The 20,528-nt window shown below is 42.0% G+C and overlaps 1 protein-coding gene across 2 annotated transcripts in view; it reads left to right on the plus strand.

The window, feature by feature from the left end:
* Positions 1–20,528, plus strand: part of PKHD1 (PKHD1 ciliary IPT domain containing fibrocystin/polyductin) — a 244,280-nt gene that overhangs the window by 171,783 nt on the left and 51,969 nt on the right. For both annotated transcript variants that reach the window (XM_032104486.1, XM_032104487.1), the window contains exons 57-59: positions 8–886; positions 2,197–2,359; positions 4,313–4,473. In XM_032104486.1, coding sequence (XP_031960377.1) covers positions 8–886; positions 2,197–2,359; positions 4,313–4,473 — 1,203 coding nt within the window. The remainder of the gene's footprint in view (positions 1–7; positions 887–2,196; positions 2,360–4,312; positions 4,474–20,528) is intronic.

Below are 20,528 nucleotides of genomic sequence, written 5' to 3' on the forward strand. Positions count from 1 at the left end.
ATTGCAGGTGCTCTTCAACTCTTAAATATTCAATTTTTGAACTTCGGGCCTCCTCAGCTTTCTGCTATTGAATTCAGGAATGTATCCCAGGAGTCCTCAGTGGTGTCATCCAGCATTAGTGGCAGCTGTGGAGCTGGCATTAAAGAAATCATGAGCAGTGGGATCTTGTTGCATGATAATGTGATGTTCAACACCACTGGACCTGGCATTGATGTGGAAGGGAAAAATCACTCTCTCATCAGGAACCTTGTTATTCTGAGCAGGCAGCCAGCAGGTTCATTAAACTGGGTTGCTGGCATCAAGGTGAACCTGGCCACTGGTGTCTCCCTTTGTGGCAATGCTGTGGCAGGATCTGAGAGAATTGGCTTCCATGTCAGGGGCCAGGAGTGTTCACTAGATGGAGAATATTGCAGTGGAAATGTGGCCCATTCAAGTCTCCATGGCTTTCACCTGTACCAGGAAGATGGATTTCAGACCTGCACTAGAATCGCAGGTTTTCTGTCCTATAAGAATTATGACTATGGTGTCATGGTCCACCTTGGAGGCAGCGTTATCGTAGAAAACGTGGTGCTGGTGGACAACACCGTGGGACTCCTGGCAGTGGTGCGCTGTGTCTATGCCGAGCAATGCTACATGGGGAAAGAATTCATAGAACTTAAAAACTCCACCATTGTCGCAACAAGCTCGACTTTTGACTGCCTCAGAGACAGGATCAAGCCTCACTCAGCTGATGCAACAGCCCAGGACCGACCTCCACGCTACCCTTTAAGAGGCCGTGTTGGGATTTTATGGCCCACGTTTACCACTGTTCCCAGCCAAAGGCCAGAGGATCCCTGGCACAAAGCTGGTCATTGTCCAAAAGCCCTGGGAATCATGAGGCTGAAAGGTTGGTCTTCTGCTTCCACTGGCCAGACTGTTCTGTTTCTGTTTTTCTTCACTAATTTAGTTTTTCCAGTTGAAGTTGCAACCTCCCACAAATGGACGTGAGAAATCAGAACCTCAGTGAAGCTGATAACAGAATTCTTCTACAACTTGATGCAGTTTAATTAAGAAAAAGTATTATTTGATATTTTTCACTTCCTGAATCTACTGCAGGATAACTGTTGCCCATAGAAGCTGTGGCTGCCCCATACCTGGAAGTGTTCAGGGCCAGACTGGATGGGGCTTGGAGCAACCTGGGCTAGTGGAAGGTGTCCCTGCCCATGGCAGGGTGTTGGAATGAGATGATCTTTAAGGTCCTTTCCAAACCAAACCATTCTTAGATTCAGTGATTCAATGATAATTATGTCCTGTGATAATGTATGTTCTACCTCACACTTACCTGCCTTCTGTGTTACTTTTCCAATTGATTCATCTCTCCAACACACAGTTACCTCTGCCTAAATAAAATACCAAATTGGAGAAGTGAATATCACAGTATAGGATTGTCACAGAACACAATAACTACAACTCACAGAAGCAATTATGACCTTTATTGGTGTAAGGGATTGCACAAGAGGAGTAGAAGTCTGTTATGTATCCTAGATCTTTGTTTCAAATGAATTTTTCAGTCCCCAGTGCAGTATTTGCATATAGCAGAACCCTGATAACTGGTTGCAATGGTGGGATCTAAATACCTCACTGCTTTTCATGTCTGTATTCCTCACTGCTATTAACTTTTGCAAGAAAATTCATTATCCTTGTTTTACTGAAGAATAAGAGAGATAGAGGAAGACAAGTAGAGTTGCGCAGAGTCTCACAAAAAATTAATGGCAAAATATGGATTTTGGAGCTGCACAAGAGTTGAGTGCCAGAGCCAAGTATGTGTCATCATACCCTGCCTGTCTTATTTCTGGCGAGTAGAAAAAACATCAGGTTGTTATTTAACTGGTTCTTACTTATTTAAATGAAAATATATTAAATACTCTTGCTTTTTCTTTTCTTTCTCAGTAACTATTTCCTTTGATTTAATTTCCTATGGATATGACTTGTTTTGTGTCAACTAAGGATATAATTTGGCTATGGAGTATTCTAAAGCCACATGAAGATCTATGAACAGTGCTATTAGTCTGATTTAAAAATAATTTGTACAGATATATATGGGAGCAATTTGATGTGGAAAACATCACAGGAAAAAAACCCCCAACTTTCCTATCTCTAGTTATGGCACTCTTTTAACCACTTTTCCTTGCTTGATCTTCTCTTAATCCCTGGCAGAAGTCACCTTTACTGGTTTTACAAAGAGCTGCTACAGTGAAGACAGGGATGTCTGTATCATGTCAAATGCTGATCATTTAGGCATCATGCCTCTCATCACAGCAGAGACATCAAGGATGTTACATGTCAGTGAGAAGAACAAGTTCTACTTTCATCCAACAAGGTAAAATGCTTCATTCTGAACTATCTTTTTTTTTTAAAAAAACCCCATACACCTACATCTTTGAAACTATCCTCCCCTCATCTCTGTTCTTGTACTGCTCCTGTCTGACAAAAATGAACAAGCTCCTACATCAAACAAACATGCACGGGAAAACTCAAATGCAGAAAAAAAAAAGAAATGGAAAAACACCACCAAATTTAGTTTAGGGCAATCTTTTATAATTTTTGTTTCAAATTCCATCAAGATGCATCTCCAGACCAATCCTCTTGGATTTCTCCTTTTCCTGACATTTCTGTAGCAAAACAAGCCTCACATATCCCATTTCTTAAACCCCCATCCTGAGCATCTCTGACTTCTCAGCCTCAGGCTTCAAAAAATGTCAGGACCTCCAGGAAAAAACCCTGAGACAGGGAATGTCCTTTTGGTCGGGGAAGCGTGGCTTGATTTGTGCCTGCGAGATCACATCAGAAATGTTGATCAGCACCAGGCAGGCTGTGAGATGTCAAATGATTGCCAGAACTGCTCCTGCCCAGGGAGAATATTATCTGTGAGTGTTGAGGAGGGAGGGGAGAACTTCATCTGTAACCTTAAGTCACTGCTGGTTGCAGTGGTTTAGACATACCACATCCAATGGAAACCACATGCCTATTTATTTATTGCAGTCACTGAACACAATACAGAGGCTATGTCAGGAAAGCCTTGAAGTAGCAAAAAAAAATTCCAGCGTGGACTCCACTTGCCAGTCAAAAATAATTGGAGGTGTCCCACACTGCTATGTTTAGAGCCCCTCCAGCCTTCTGCCAGAATTTCTTATTTTATTCTATGTTTTTGCTTTCTGCTCTGGGCATTAGTTTGCGTGTAGATTTCTGAGCCCTGTCCAACTTGTCAGCTCCCATTATGTTTCACTCTTGTATCCATCCCACAATATTCTGCTGGTAGTGAGCTGCTGAATACCCAGTCCAGTGCAAGAGCTGGTGATTTTCAAATATGAGGAATGCACATGGATTACTGAATGCTTCCTTGGGAGGCTGCTGAGCCTCTGAGGGTGGTTACATCTCCCAGTGCTCCTCATGCAATATCTACATGCATTTATTTAATCCACCTCTGCAGCTGCTGAGCTTGATCCAGGCTGTGGCTGCATTGTTCTGCTTCAGCATCCTGAAGGGATATCTTGATCAATGTGTTCTGTCAAAGAGAAGATGAGCATTGCCTTGGAGCAAGAGAGGAAATAGAAACATCAGGGGAAATAGCAAATCCATGAAGCACTTTTCTTGTCCTGTTGGTAGACCTAACCAGCAGAAATGCTGGATCTGTTGAGAGATGGTCAAGAACTGAACTGTCAGGATCAGAGGAGGTCTTTGTTCTCTGCCTCTTTTGAGCTGGGTTGACTGGGGGAATTGGCCTTTTTGCTCCTCTGCCCTTACTGCAAATCTCTGCCGATACCTGTTTGCCCCATTCAAGGTACCAGCAGTCAGGTTTTCTCAGCCTGAGACCAAAAAATTCTGCATTTTCTTCAAGGTTTCATGTGAATCCATGTAGCAATCTGAAAATGTCTCCATGGACTTCTCTGGAGTATAAGTCTTTTCATTGTATTGAATTCTGCCATGGGTGTGAGATGCTCAGATCACCAGGTCCTTTAAGCTGTGTTGAACCTTTAGTCAATCTGCAATTAAAAGCAATTCAGCTCACTGCACTTTAGTGATCCAAAAATTAGGCATGTGATCCAAACACACTGACCTTCTGTAGTCGATATAGACCCTTGTTTAGAAAAAGATTAATCTCAACTGTCCTATATTTTTCTCACATGAGATGTGGTGTTCCCCTCAACAACCCTGTCTTGTTACAGGTACCTTCCTCTGTGGCAGCCAGTCTTTAATGACCTGCATAGAAATTTATAGGCTTTCCTGGCTGTTCCAAGCCACCAACAATAACATTACCTTCCCTACCTATCAGTGTACAAACCTCTGAAGACACCATGCTCCCTGAAAAGAGATGCAAAGGCTCAAGGAAAGCCCTTTTCAAGGATTTGGATGGAGGTGTCCTGGATCTAGAGCCACCTGTCTCTGTTTTCCCAAAGTCAGAATTTGAATGGACACAGTTCTACTCAGAAGCTGGTAAGTGCCCCTGTGCTGGCGGGAGTGTTTGCAAAGTCATGCAGACATTTGAGCCATGAGGTGTGACTTTCACTGACATCTGCAACTGAGGCTGAGGTGATGGTGGTCCCAGTTGTTTGATTCCTTTCCAGGATGGATGTAGTGAATTGTGCTGTAGAGGTCTGGGGTGACTCATTGTGCAGCTCTGTGTCCACCACTTCCTCTCTGCCTTCTTGCAGAATCATTTCACCTGGCATCTTTAGCCCCCCTTTAGAGTCTGGTTCACTGGATTGGATGGTACAAAGAAACTCTTCCCTGTGAAGGTACTGAGGCCCTGGCACAGGCTGCCCAGAGAAGCTGTGGCTGCCGCATCCCTGGAAATGTTCAAGGCCTGGTTGGGTGGAGCTTGGAGCAACCTGGGATAGTGGAAGGTGTCCCTGCCCATGGCAGGGGGTGGAATGAGGTGATTTTTAAGGTCCCTTCCAGCCCAAACCATTCTGTGATTTTATGATTCTGCCTGCCCCTTGCAAAGCCCTCTGAGAGCATTAAGGGACACATGCCATGAAAACACCACATAACTGCAAAATAATGCCAATAATTGGCCCCACAAGGATTTTCATCCACATCCCACAGAGGAGATAATCAAGCTGAAAACCCACTCCAGAAGTTTGATGACCCCTCTGTTAGAAAAAGGCCCATTCTGCTCAGTAACCACTTTCTGAAGGCTCCCACAGCAAGGCTCCATTGTCCTTCTGATTAAAACTCATCTTTCTGATTCCAAATAAACTCTTTAATTGCAAGTAGTGTTCCCTGTGCCTGCTGCTGATGGTGGCCATTTTGCTGTAGAGATGCATAGTTTGTGACTCTGCTGGTATGGGAGACTGATGGGAGGGACTGTAATTAATCCTGTTTTCCTTCACACTCTAAAACTGATTAAACACATGAAGAACTTTAATCTTTAAACAAAATGTGTAAGGTTTTTCCTCAAAGGATCCCGCTCTAGCTGGCTGCTTACAGAGTTGATTAATGTGTTGTCTAGATGCAAACACTGATTTTTAGTGTACCTTTACCACCCTAATTATGAATCACATCCAAGCACTAATGCTCTGGCACTATTACTACTTAGCACCTGCATATTAATGACTATATTTACATACAAAACCTGGATTTTATTCAGATTCCCACCATTTTTAGCACATCCTAGCACACAGTCATAGGTGTAAGAGGAATCGCCACCATCTAAAGTGTGCTGAGGGTGCAACCTTCACTCCACAAGGTTTATCTCCTTGTGTAATGGAGGTAACAGCATATGGTAAATGTTGCCTGCCTCTGAGGCTACCATGAAATTGCTGTGTTTTCTTTTTGCTGCCCAAATCTGAACGGGGGTATTTTTCTCCTTCCCTTCACAAATGTGTGTTAAATTCCTCTGCCTTTCTCGTTCTGACCTGAGGTTCCTTTTGTCTCGAGGTTGACATTTGGAAAAAGGCAGAGCTTGATGATAAGGTGAATTCATGGTTGTCTTCTTCCCTTCTCTCCCTCCTCCTTCTCCTTCTGGAAAGTTGTAGCGTTGAGTATTTTTCACAGTGCAATGCAGGCTCCCAGGATAGACAAATTGGGGAAAAATCTCAACCTTCCTGCTCCCACTGATCTTCTGCCAACAGGAACCAGGGCACTTATCATCCTCCTGTTCTGGCCACTGATGAGGCCAAACCTCGAGCCCTGTGTTCATTTTTGAGCTCCTCACTGCAAGAAAGACATTGAGGGGCTGGAGTGTGTCCCCAGAAGGGAAAGGAGCTGGGGAAGGGTCTGGAATATAAGTCCTATGAGGAGCAGCTGAGGGAGCTGAGGTTCCTTAGTCTGGAGAAAAGAAGGCTCAGGGGGACTCCCTACAACTCCCTGAAAAGAGGGATCTGCCTCTTCTCTCAGGAAACTAGTGATAGGTCAAGAGGACATAGCCTCAAGTTGCACCAGGGATGATTCAGGCTGGATATTAGGAAAAATTTCTTCCCAGAAAGGGTGGTCGGGCATTGGACCAGGCTTCCCAGGGCAGGAGTGAAGCCACCATCCCCGGAAGCATTAAGAAAACCAAATAGATATGGCCCTTTGTGATACGGTTTAGTGGGCAAGGTGGCATCCATTCAGTCTGGACTTGATGACCTTAGAGGCCTTTTCCAGCCTTAATGATTCTGTAGGACCCAATTCCCCCTTGGCATGACAGTGCTTCAAGGCCAGTGAAGATGGTGGTGTTGTCATACAATTATGAAATCATAGAATGGCTTGGAAGGGGCACTGGAACTGGATGATCTTTAAGGTCCATTCCAACCTGTCTTGGGATGACTTTATGATGTGTATCCCATATCGCTGCCCTATGCCCAGAAATTAATTTCTGTGCCTTTTTATGCCTTTAAACTGAGCCTGAGAGGGGGAAGGAAAAACTGAGCAAAACTTTTTCAAAGCAGTTTGCAGCTTGTTCAAGGTCACACAGAGATAGAAACTTTTTTCCAGCTGCAGCAGGGGAGGGAGGAGGCACCCGGCTTGCTGCTGCCCGGTCAGCTTTTGGCCAGTTGTTCAGTTTCTTTTTTTCCGGAGAGAGACTGAGAGTTGAACATTTTCCTTCCCTGGAATTTCGGATTTTCTCCCTTTTCTACTGGACTGCTTCAATATCAGAGCACATCAGGAGGACTTTCACCTGAGCGCAGAGGGCCTGGCCCTGGGCCAAGCCCCAGCTCCGAGGAGACCAAAGGGAGGACTCTAACATTTTCCCAGGTTTTTTCTCCACAGTGAGAGATTTTTATTATTTAGCATTATTGTCCTTTTCCCGTGTGTTTGTTAAATAGATAGTTTTTCTCTCTTTCACTTTCCTTTGAAGAAAATTTATTTTTTACCGAACCTGGTGGGGGAGGGCTGGTGACCTGCCTTCTCTCAGAGGATATATTTCTAAATTTGGCCAAACCGGTACACAACCCAAACCACTATATGATTTTATGATTCTATGATACAGACGTATATATATGTTCACTTCAAGCTTCCACTTTGGCCAATCAGATTGAAATTACTGTCCCTTACCCATTTCTAGATACTCCAATTACTCCATGGAGAGCAAACAGAAACACTCAATACACTTCAGGGATGCAAAAGCTATGGAGATGTTTTATCAGAATAAGTAATATCTCAAGGAAGAGGCTGTGAGAGCCATAACTGGGCCACAGGGGATCACTCAGAATGATATTAATGCTCCTGAACTCACATGATGTCTTTTATTGAAGGTGCAATTGGTACAGAATTTATGAAAATTATTATTTCTATACCCACTTTTTTTTCCCCTTTGTTTTCCCAAACTTTTACCTGCTGAGTTCACTCTTTGCTCATAGACCAAGCTTTTTATTGTGACTTTCTGAAGAAGCAGAATTGTTCACTTCGAAATGAAGTTTTAGTTTTCTGGATAAACCACAGGATTCAGAAAAAAAGAACAAAACGGGAGGGAACAGATCCAAGACTTTTGTTGCTATTATTATTTCTACTGCAAGAAAAAAAGAGTAACAACAAAGTGGGTTTGAGTCCAACAAAGCATAATTGCTTTTTATTATGAGAGTCCTTTTTAATCTTTTTTTTTTTTGTTTTTCAAATATAATGCTGAAAAAGTTTAAAATTAAATGTTTTCCAACACCCTCCTCCCTAAATAATTTATGAGGAACTTTCAAAGTACTATTTTTCAAATTATCCAAAACAATTTAATGAGTTTAACATGAATTTGTAATTATTTAAATCTCTTTGAGCTGCCATTTTTTGGATGACAAAATGTTTTTCTCCTAAAACTCATGTCTAGAGCAAGCCTCTTGCAAAAGAGCTTGGGGCCAGGCCTGGAGCACTAAATGGTTCCATGATACAGGAAATACCAGAATCATAAGCTGTACAGTGGAATTAGCTATAAACAGGAGTATCTTGTTGAGGAATTAAGGATAAGTGAACAGTCTGTGTAGTCAACTGATTCCTCTGTCCAGGTTAAAACCCCAACTCCATGAAGGGCAGCTGATACAACCATCGTTGTGCAGTTAAGGCTCAGCCTTTAACACTTATTGCAGTGTTCATAGGACTCTGTTATCACAGTTCCTCACATCTGAAGTCTGTGATGACTCCTAGAGACATTGAAGTTCACTGTCTTCCCTTGGTGGAAATGTAGCCGAGGCCCTGAAACTGGTAGAAGATCCAGCTGTCTCCACTTCTGTTGTCTCCAGCATTGTCATAGAACCATAGAATTTAGAATGGTTTGGGTAGGAAAGGACCTTAAGGGTCATCTCATTCCATCTCTTGTCATGGGCAGGGACATCTTCCACTAGAGTTCACTAATGTCCTCTCCAGTGAGCAAAGAGAGATTGACCCATTAAGTGGGTAATACACAGAATTGTAGAGATGAAACCAAGTCTTTCAAGTTTTAGTCTAGAGCCTGCAGACATATGTTTTCTTCCTGCTGACAGATACATTCTAGTTGTTATTTAAAGCAATTTGGACTGAAAAATCATAGAATCATAAAACAGACCAGATTGGAAGTGGACTCAAAAGCTCATATGGTCCACCCTTTTGTGGGAAAGGAGCACTATCTAGCACCCTGTACAACTGCATTTTGAAAACCTCAAAATGAGGATGTGATGGAGACTCCACCATGTCCACGGAGAGGTTGTTCCAATAAACCATAGAATCACAGAATGGTTTGGATTGGAAGGGGCCGTAAAGATCATCCATTTCCAACACCCTGCCATGGGCAGGGACACCTTCCCCCATCCCAGGTTGCTCCAAGCCCTGTCTAACCTGGCCTTGGACACTTCCAAGGATGGGACAACTACAATTATAAACAAACAAACAAAAAAAATTAGTTGTGTTATGTTTTTTTTTCCAGTTATTCTTTAAAAAATCCCAGAGAATTTTGTTTTTAATTGACTCAGCTCTAGTGTGAATCTATTGGTCAGAGGACCAGTATGTTGTGGACAAATGAACTTTTTATCTGACCAGCAAATCATTGAGATTATGTTTTCCCATGTCATTTTCAATCCAGACAAATCTTAAACTGTGAAATTGCTCAGTAGTCTTGCCTGCTCTCTAGAGGTAATCAGTACATTTTCTAAATCACAAAGAGGAAAGTGTTTAATATGTAAATGCTTGTCTGAAGCAAGTTATGCAGACATTTAACACTCAATTTTATCAAAAACTCTTGTCAAAAACCCTTTGAAATGTAACACTGAAGTTAAAAGTCATAAATGAATATGCAGAAGTTTGCTGGTTTCATCAGAAATATGATAAAATTTCAGATCTAGGTAAAACCAGTCCAAAATAACTTGGGATATGGGTTGAAGATTTTTGTACAATTTTCCTTCTTCTGGTAATTATAATTATTGAATAAAAATCTCAAATAATAGTTGGGGAAGTGTAGAATTTTGAGACACAGGCCGGCAGTATAAGTTAGGACTAAAGCTGGGTGAAAATGTTGCACCATAAATATTTAATATTCCAAGGACTATGACTAGTCACACTAGCTATGCATAATCATATTCAGTAATCAAAGATGTCTGTGAAGAGAATGCAGGTTTGGTAGATTTACAAGGAATGATACAATGCAATATCAGCATTGTTTTCCTCTACAGATTTTTTTGTTGTTGTTGCTTACAAATAGAAATTTGCTTTTTTCTGCAATAAATGGCCCATGCAAAATGGGTTGGAAATAGCAATGGAGGACATTAAAAGAGCTCTTACCAAGCTATTGTTTTATAAAAACCAAACCTAATATGATCAGAAAATGTTTGTAATTCTTAATTTTCCTGAAAACACATCTCTAGCAAAGATTTCAGCAGACCTTAATTAAGTTGAAAAGCAGAGAATAAAGTTGGGATGAGTTTTGTAATGCTCATAGGAGAACAAAGTTTAAAGTAATCCAAAGGGAAATTAAGTTATTTTTATATCTTTGATGTCTATGTGGTGGCTCATCAGGGGTGAGATGGTTGAACACACTGAATTAAAGAATTGGCTCTGCCAACTGCAGTACAGCAGAGTGAGGGACAATTCTGTGGGTGGAGAATCCACCAGTTGAAAAGGAGCAGACAATGAGGAATGGCTTTAAACTGACAGAGGGCAGGTTTAGATTAGAGTTATGGAAGGAATTCTTCCCTGGGAGGGTGAGGAGGCCCTGGCACAGGGTGCCCAGAGAAGCTGTGGCTGCCCCATTCCTGGAAGTGTCCAAGGCCAGGCTGGATGGTGCTTGAAGTACCCTGGGATAGTGGAAGGTGTCCCTGCCCATGGTCAGGGGGTGGAACTGGATTAACTTTTTGGAGTCTTCCAATGCAAACCAGTCTGTGATTCTATGATCTGGATGGCACCATGAGACTTCCTTAGGGGACAGCTCTCCCAAGGAAAACCACTCCTCTGCATGATTTCTTTTGGAAAACTGTGGGGGAAGTGAGAAGAGTTGGGGATGTAGCAAACAAGGTCAGCATTGGGGCTGAGGCAGCCATGCCACATCTCCATTTTGAAATACTATAAATTGCTTTCCCTCACACTCACCTGCATTTCAGTCTCTAAAAAACAGCTATTTTCCTTTTGCAGGGATGCTTTTTCCTTAATTCTGAAGCTGGGATGTGTGAGATGAATGACATTATTCATTTTCCATGTGATCAGCATAGAGCAATGTATATACACACACACATTATATATCTGCAAATGTACAATTGTATAAACCTATCAAACTTTATTTCCTTGTTCCCATCAAATAAGGGTATCAAATTCTTTTCTCCTGATGAAGCCAAGAAAACCTTGGGCAAACCCAACCATTTTGCACATTTGTTGCTGTAAATGGAGTTTAGCTTTTTGTGCCACCCTTTCTGCTTCTTTTCCAAATTCCTCAGGTTCTTTCAAACAGTCATGCACTGATATTCAGCTGCATAAAATGTAAAATATGTGTACATATCTATTAGGAACGATTATCCAAATGAATTTTGGAAAAACTGATTATGAAGTCAGGTCCCTGACAATGGGAGATAACTTTGCCCCTTAGGATAGCAATCCTTTTTGAAGATGTGCCAACAAATAGTTTGTGCCTACACTTGCTATCAGAAACTCTTGGCTTCTCCTCTTAGCCTTAATCCCTGAGGATAAAAGAGAAGGTTTTTCATTTTCCCAACTCAATTCCTGTATTTAAGGAGCTATTTAGAAAAATGTCACCATTTTTAGAGTTTGTGAAATCTCGGAGAACCTGTTTGCTTCCCTGGGGTCTCAGTGCCCCCAAAACACCATGTCACTTTCATTTAGGATTCCAGTTATGGATTTGAAACCCACCTCTCTCCCTTTCTGTATACAAATATTGTCTGCAACCCAAGCATAACGTTATCATTGATACAATGAGGCTTCTGTTTCAGTGTAGTGGTTCTTAAATTGCGGCTCATAAAGCATTGGTGGTCCATGGAACCTGAATAACTGTTGGACACACCACTCATGGATTTATTTAGGAGCCTGACAGTTAAAGGTGAAAAACATTATTAGGCATGTAGAAAAGAGGAGATTTGTAGAATGGCTGGAAAAGTTGGGTCGCTCAGTCTTGAGGAGAGGAGGTGGATAAGGGACTTAGGAATGGTCTTCAAAAATATGAAAGGCTGCTGTGGAGCAGAGAGAAATAAATTGCTCCCAAAGTCTGTGCAATCAGAAATAATGGACTGAAGTTTCATGAGGGTGATTTTAGGTGTTGGGAGGAACTGTTGAAATAAAGACAAAGAAACGTGTGTAGCTTGCCTGAGTGAGTTGTAGAATCCTTATCAATGGTAACAACAGAGCCGATCTTTTCTTGAGTGGGTGGAGAATGCACCAAAAAAGTTCAAATGGCCTTTTCTGCACCTATTTTAAAAATTCTGAAAGGATCCCCATGGCCTTCAGGAATCTTTGGGGTCTCACTGATTTATGGGGCAAAGATGAGAAAGATTTGGTAATTAGGACTTTCTAAATGCTTCTGATGAAGACAAAGAGTGACCACTGGGTAAGAAAGAGAGGTGGTCTCCCAGCCCATGTGCTTGGTTCCTGTCATACAGCCTGCCTGTTCTCGTGGAATGCCAATAAGCTTGAAAGGTTGTACAACATGTAAGGGTAGAGATGAGTCCCACAGAAAATGGTGTACAGGGTCTGAGTGGAGTTAACAGCACCAGGGAAAAAAAACTGGCACAGGTTGCCCAGAGAAGCTGTGAAAGCACCATCCCTGAAAATGTTCAAGACCAGGTTGGGTGAGGCTGGGAGCAACCTGGTCTAGTGGAAGGTATCCCTGCCCATGGCAGGGGTTGGAATGAGCTGGTTTTTAAAGTCCCTTCCAACCCAAACCATTCTATGAATCTATTCCTTATCTGGGACCTCTCCTCAAAGCTCAGTTGCTCAGACAACCTTCATATTCTCCCAAGGAACTGTTTCATTCTTACTTATCATTCCTGCCTTGGTGATGCCCACAAATCTGAGTCAGTTGTTAGGTTTTATTCCTACAATATACCACCCAGAAACTTTTCCAGCATCTTCTGGAACAATCACAGAGAATCACAGAATGGTTTGGTTTGGAAGGGGCCTTAAAAATCATCTATTTTTAACCCCTTGCCATGGGCAGGACACCTTCCAATATCCCAGGTTGCTCCAAGCCCTGTCCAACCAGGCCTTGAACACTTCCAGGGATGGGGCAGCCACAGCTTCTCTGGGGAATCTGTGCCAGGGCCTCACCACCCTCACAGGGAAGGATTTTCTCCTAATACCCAATCTAAACCTACTCTCTTTCAATTTGAATCTATTCCCCCTTGTCTTGTCACTCTATGCTCTTGTCAATATTCTCTCTCCATCTTTCTTGTTGACTCCCTACAGATACTGGAAGGCCACAATTAGGTCATCCCAAAGCCTTTTCTTTTCCAGGCTGAACAATCCCAATTGTCCCAGTGTTTCCTCACAGCAGAGCTGCTCCATCCCTCTGATCATCTCGGTGCCTCTTCTGGACTTGCTCCAACAGGTCCATGTCCTTCCTGTGCTAGAAATCCAGGGTTGGAGGCAGCTCTCCAGCTGGGGTCTCACCTGAGTGGGGCAGAGGGGCAGGGTCACTTCCCTTGTGCTGCTGCCCACGCTGCCTTTGATGCAGCTATTGCAGAAGCTGCTGATATTAATAATCAAACCAGAATGTGTCAGGAGAAACAGAGGGAAATGGAGAAGTGAGTTGCTCCAGTGAGGCAGTGATGGAGCCGAGGACAATATCTACATGGAACAGCCTCTCCAGGCTTGCTGGCTGTTACCTTTAAGGAGGCAAGATGGTTGTGTTTATGCAATTGAAAAAAAAAAGAAAAAACAAAAAGGAAAAAGAAAAGAAATGTGAATTGCATCCTACAAGCATAACTATATTATTTCCCTTAGATCTTAGAGACATATCTATAATCCAACCAAACTGCTGAGTGGGAGTTTGTGGAGCTTCACAGGGGAAGCACCGCATTTTGCAACAATTAATTTTGCAGAGGAAGCAGCCTGTTTAAAGACGCCTGCAGCAGTCACTAAAATATGTGTTGTTTTTCAAGGCCACCAGACACACAGTTGGCTAGGTTGGCTAATAAACAAAACAACAACTCAAAAAAATCCAGCCTCGTGGGGTTTGCAGGAAGAAGGGATGAGAAATAAAATGAATAATGCTTACCTGCTAGGGGTGGGTGAAGACTATAATTGTTTAGCCCCCAGCAGATCCCTGCAAGGGTTAAAAATGACAAAGATATTAGTTGGTGACTGCTAAGATTGTTGGTTTGAAGCTTTGGGCAAAACACAGACTGTTATTTACCGGACTTGGTCGATTTACTTCTTAATGCAATAATGACCTGTGAAATGAAACGTGAGCTAGACAATTGTTCCTCATTGTTTCCAGTAAAACATCCTTTCATACCCCATTAAACCACCATTACTTCCATTTGAAAGAGAAGCAGGCACAAACACCAAGGGATATCTCTTTTCCTCTTTTCCTCTCTTTGTGGGACTGATCAAGTCCTGTGGACTGAAAAGCAGCTTTCTAACCTATTTTAGAGGGTGTTGGGCATTTTGTGTGGGACACATTTCTGAATGAACACCGCAGAGATCTGCTGGATTGGCACCCAGTGGATCAAATTCCTGAGTTTTGCGGAATGTATCAGTGAATCTGGCAAACACAGTCAATTTATTGGTATTTATACATCAGGTTTCTGTCTGTTTTTTTAGGCTGGCTTTCTTCAAGCATGAGGTTTATGTGATTGTGCAGTGTATGTGCAGATATATGTGTACATAGTTTCCCTCCAAGTCCTTTTAAACACATTTTTAATTTTAAATAAATGTAGTCGACTGATAAGTCCTCAAGGTAATAGATTCCTTCAGGTTGAAAAAAGTTTCAGTCTGTGAAGAAAAACTCTATGAGTGAACCTCTCTGTCCCTCTAAAGTTGGTTGTCCCTTTGGAACCCGTATCTTAGCTACCAAGAAATGTTCTCTGGAGAGAAACTCCAGTTTTGTATCTCAACTAAAGGAAAAACTTTTGCACACTAGTTCATGCCCAGGAATCCAGCCACAGCTCTGTAGTAAAGCACACAAAGTTCCACTTTGCATGGAACTGGTTTTTTTACCTCCTGATTCTCCTCTGCTGTGGCATTGAAAGACGCGTTGACGTGGCACTGAGGGACATGGTTTAGGGGGGCTTTGTGGCGTTACACTTACAGTTGCACTTCATCTCAGAGGTCTTTTCCAAAACCAAACCTCCACAACCTTCCCAATCAGTAACCAAATTGTCTCCTTGGTGCCGTTTGCCCTTACCTGAAACCTAGACCAAGGCCTTTAATCAATTCTTTGGCAGGTGTTGCCCACCTGCAAGGAGGTTACCATGGATCAATGCCCTTGATCCAAGAGTACCACTGATTTCATGCAATCAGTTTGACAGCCCATACTGTAACATTCCATCATATTACCTGCTTTTCACTTTCTTCTACTTTTATATTTAATTTTATTTTATACTCTATACTTTTATGTTATTTGCTACAGTAGATGCCTTTCTTTTTCCCTGATAGATTTATGCCTGGAGAAAGATTTTGTCTGAAAGTTTGCTCTGAAATGCTGTTCAGCTGCAATGAACAAAATGAAGTTTTCTTTTGATGTGTGTTAGAAAAAAAATCTCTAAACTCTAGAACCTATGGGCTTGCGGTAGAGGTTGAAGGTTATCAGGGAAAAAATTCTGTGGCCAGTGAATTATTTTCTATCCACGGTCTTTGTGAAAAACTGTGTCCAGAACTATTTATGAAAATAAACTGCTGAGATTCATTATTTTTTCATGTTCTTTGAAAGATCTAAGCCTTGTCTATCCCTTGTGAAAATTTCAGTTCCTGCTCTGCTGCATTGTTTGAAGCACAGACATCAAATGCTTTCCTGAGTATTTGGAGCCTCAAATCCCACATTCTAGTTCCCTTGCATTGCATCTGCTAATTAACAAAAGAATTCTGGGCACTTTGTGACCCTTGTTGCTGCCCAAGGGCTGTGTTCCCAGGAGGCAAACATGTTGTGTCCTGACTTTACAGACTGCATTGGGCAGGAGCCAAGGGATTACACAGACTCCTCTGGGGTGGAATGGAGCAGAGACCTCCAAGTTTAACCAGCAGCAAGTATGGCATCCACTGAGAAAAAGCTGGTTGGGTTTTGATTTACCAGCCCTATTATTAAAGCACCTAGCACAGTTTAGCTTTGTTAGTGTAGCGTTGAGATGTTTTTTGTGTGCCTATATGTGACTCAGTGATTATTTATAAGATCAAGTTTCATTTGCAAAAGAAAAAAAAAAGTGGAAGTATTTAATTGCAATTCTGAAAAGAGATGGAGAATGAGAAGTGCAAAATCCCTTGTCATGCATAGGAAGTGCAATGACCTGGGAAAACTGCTGTCTTTTTTCCTTTCCGTCTAATTCTTCCTACGTAGCCCTGCTCTGATTCAGAGCGAATCACGACGATCTGTTTGTGTGTATGCAAACATTTGTGTTTATATACACACAGGCACTGTCCTCACAACTGCTCTTGGGAGCATTTCATCATTTTTTCCTCTTATCTTCCAAATATTAGCATTTAATGAAATACACATTTCCTTCATTTATCTTGAACCTACTCCAGGGCCAGCAAATACCAGAACCTCAAATGTTATGACAGGATAGATTCTTTATTGGTTTGTTTTCTTTTCATTCTTTCTGTTTTCACTGTGATTTTTAATTTTTTTTAAAAGATTATAGACCCTTGTGTTCCAGCTCAAGGAACCTGGCTTCCAGTAGAGGTACGCAAATATGTCCAAAAAAATGTCCCTGAGACCCATCCAATGCAGACAGCTGTGCAGCAAACAGGAAATTGAGGAAGTCAGGTTCATCAGAGACACAGGATTTCCTTCGTGGATGTTTCAGATAAAGCATCTTTAATTTTTCCATGCTGGATCAGTGCTGTAAAAGAGCCATGAGAAAAGCAAGGGAATTATTGCCCTGTGCTTTGATGTCAGGGATGTGAAAGTGTAACTGAAATACTGGATCTTGTGGGGGCCATCACACCTTGGTCATGTTGACATGGCCTCTTCCAAGCAAACTCTGACTTGTCTGTCTGTGCTCTGGGCTGGCAGGACATGAATCAGCTCTGAACCAGGAGAGTTGTGTCACTGTGACACTGAAGAGCAGGACTGCTAAGGATGTCTGAGCAACTGAGTTTTGAGGAGAGGTCCCAGATAATGAATATAATCATAGAATTATTTGGGTTGGAAGGAACTTTTAGGACCAGCTCTTTCCACCTCCTGCCATGGGCAGGGACACCTTCCTCTATCCCAGGTTGCTCCAAGCCTCATCCAACCTGGTCTTGGACACTTCCAAGGATGGGGCAGCCACAGCTTCTCTGGGCAACCTGTGCCAGGGCCTCACGACCTTTACAGTAAGGAAGTCACTAGATTACCCTGTGAAATGAGGTTAATTCTTTTTTTTCCCCTCCACTCATTAGTTTGTAATGACTCTGGACATTTCAGTGTCAGGAACTACAGAAGTGTCTATGTAGCATCTGGTATGGTGTGATTCCAAATGAGTTTCAGTCCCTTACAAAACACTGGGAAAAATTACATACTAGTAATTACCAGTGACCCTGTGGCATTACTAAAGCAGGCAAGCACTTAGATTTTGCCTGTGTGACCTTAGCTTGCCTTGCTCTCCTCTTTGTGCTTCTAAGTTTTGACAGTCTTTGTCTGCTTTGACAGACTTCATGATCACACTAACAAGCAAGCAGTTTTGACTCATTTGGCCCAAAATGTAATTGCTCTGGAGATAGTTCAGGGCTGTGTGGCAACACATGTTTGTATAATAGAGAAGGCTATGGGGAGACCTTCTTTTGGCCTCCCAGTACTTAAAAGGAGCTTTTAAGAAAGACTGGGACGGACATTTTAGCAGATCTTGCAATAGGACAAGGGTTGATGGTTTTAAACCAGAAAGTGGTTGACTTAGATTAGATATAAGTGAGAAGTTTTTGCAATGAGGGTGGTGAAAAACTGGCATGGGTTGTCCAGAGAGGTGGTGGCTGCTTCATTGCTGGAAACATTCAAGGTCAGGTTGCACTGGGCTCTGGTGTAGGTGGTCTCAGGTGATATTCTTTAACCATGGGAGTAGTGAGGCCCTGGCACAGGATGCCCAGAGAAGCTGTGGCTGCCCCATCCCTGAAGGTGTCCAAGGCCAGGCTGGATGGGGCTTGGAACAACCTGGGATAGAGGAAGGTGTCTCTGCCCATGGCAGGAGGTGGAACAGGATGATCTTTAAGGTCCCTTCCAACCCAAAGCATTCCAGGATTCTATGATTCTATGACATGCACACCAAAAATCAACAGGAAGTGCACAACCATCCATTGCAGTTTCAACCACAGTGCACTCAGGACAATGACTTAATAGAGCATTTTAGTGAGTGAAGATGCAAATGTTGAAAGCTTGGGCCAAGAGGTTGCTACACACAAAAGCTGCATTTCACAAGATAATTACTGAGGCAAAATATGCAAAATCTCAATTTGTAAAGCATAGCTTTGACATGGATGTCATCACTCTACCAAAGTTCAAAGCTCATGTGGTTGACACTATGTGCACCATGGGGTTCTCAGAATACGTAGCATGAGTATAATATAATGCTTAGTTAAAATAATTAGTTGAAAAGAACATATTCATTTCCTAGTGAGTTTTTGGAGAAACAGATCAGTGCCTTGGAAAAAAAAGTTATTTACTGGCATTGTGTGTAAGAAACTGGAAAATAAATATTTTCATCTGGGATAGTTATGTTGAATACTCAGTTTTAGATCATGCCAAGAACATGTTTATTAACTTAATATGTAAAAAATTATATTCATTTCAATATACAAATATATAAACATGATAAATATAAATATATTTCTGAATAGATATGATTATAAAATCATTCTGCATTCTGCAGTTGCTGGGGGAAGAGACACAGAACCAGTGAGGCAGCTACCACAGCATCATAAAATGCTTTCGGAGAACTTTTCAATGAAAAGGGGTGGGTTTTTTTTCTTTTTTTTCTTCTCTGTTGTAGGCATGCTAAATTGACAACAGCACCTCAACTTCTCTTAGAAAATAATTATCAAGACAAGGTAACTTTGCAACTGCAATTTGCCCCACAATGGAAGTCATGGACCTGAGCAATATATTGGACTTCTGTGTCCTTGCTTTTTTTCTTGCCTTCGTCCTTCCTATTCTTTTTTCTAAATCTGGGTAACTGCCCAATCATTCTAGTTTCAAAAGGCCCTATTTTCTGGTTGCTTGGATAAGGCAGCTTGAATTAAAACTTTGGCATAGATCTTTCTTAAGAGACCAATATAGATTTTAACTTCTGTGTTTGACAAGCTAATTGGCCAAGGCTTAAAACCATCAGTTATGCAATAAAACTGTATGCAATTAATTAAAGGGAGCTGATTATTTTCAGCTGGGCTCTGTTCCTGAAACATCCTCCTACTCACTAATAAACTTTGTTCCTGTGGTGGTTTTTCTGAAATTAATAAGCACATTTCAAAATCAGGCTAAGCCTGTCTCATTGTTTGCTTCCCATGCTCACCAGGATGCAAGAGTTACTGGACTGAAAATTAAGTTCATCCCTATAAGCTCCATAGTGCAAGAGCAATATTTTATTCTCCTCTGTGGGACTGACAGAATCACAGAATCCTTTAGGTTGGAAAAGTCCTCTAAGGTCATTGAGTTCAACCAGCACTGCCAAGTCCACCGATAAACAATGTTCTTAACACTGAACACTTCCAAGGATGGTGATTCCACCAGTCCCTGGGAAGTCTGTTCCATTGCCTGACCATCATTTCAGTGAATGAAATTATAGAATTAGCTCATCAACAGCACCAAATGGCTTCAAAATTGTACCAAAAATAAATATGAAAGAAATAGAAGATGCAGCTCTGTTGGATAAATATTCAGTGAAGAAAATACTCAGCAAAAATTTCCCTAACTGCTGCAAGAATCCTTGGATCTTCTTGGTCCTCTTGATGCACCTTGTAATAAATTAAATTTTCTATCCATGTCTCGCTCTGAGGAGTAACCACAATTAAAAGCACAGCTCACATTAGAGCAGGGGTGGGCTTACTCTGGTCTCTGTGTGTTAGGAGATGGACACAACTGCCTTCTTTTTATCTCTGGAGAGGGAGCTAAGAGATAAAGCAACAGTAGGATTTGTCAGGAATGAAGCTGGGTTGACCTGCCCTTGCTGTGGGGTGGACGAATAGGCTGTGCCACTTGCTGAGGGCCTTTCCAGCTCTTTGAACCATAGAATTATGGAATGATTTGGGTTAGAAGGGACCTTAAAGATCATCCAGTTTCCAACCTCCTGCCATGGGCAGGGATGCCTTCCACTATCCCAGGTTGTTCCAAGACTCATCCAACCTGGTCTTGGACACTTCCAAGGATGGGGCAGCCACAGCTTCTCTGGGCACCCTGTCCCAGGGCCTCACCACCCTCACAGGGAAGAATTTCTTCCTAATACCTAATCTAAATCTATCCTCCTGCAGCTTAAGGCCATTCCCTCTTG

The sequence above is a fragment of the Corvus moneduloides genome, chromosome 3 (genome assembly GCF_009650955.1).
Source record: "Corvus moneduloides isolate bCorMon1 chromosome 3, bCorMon1.pri, whole genome shotgun sequence".
In the NCBI taxonomy this organism is placed as follows: Eukaryota; Metazoa; Chordata; class Aves; order Passeriformes; family Corvidae; genus Corvus; species Corvus moneduloides.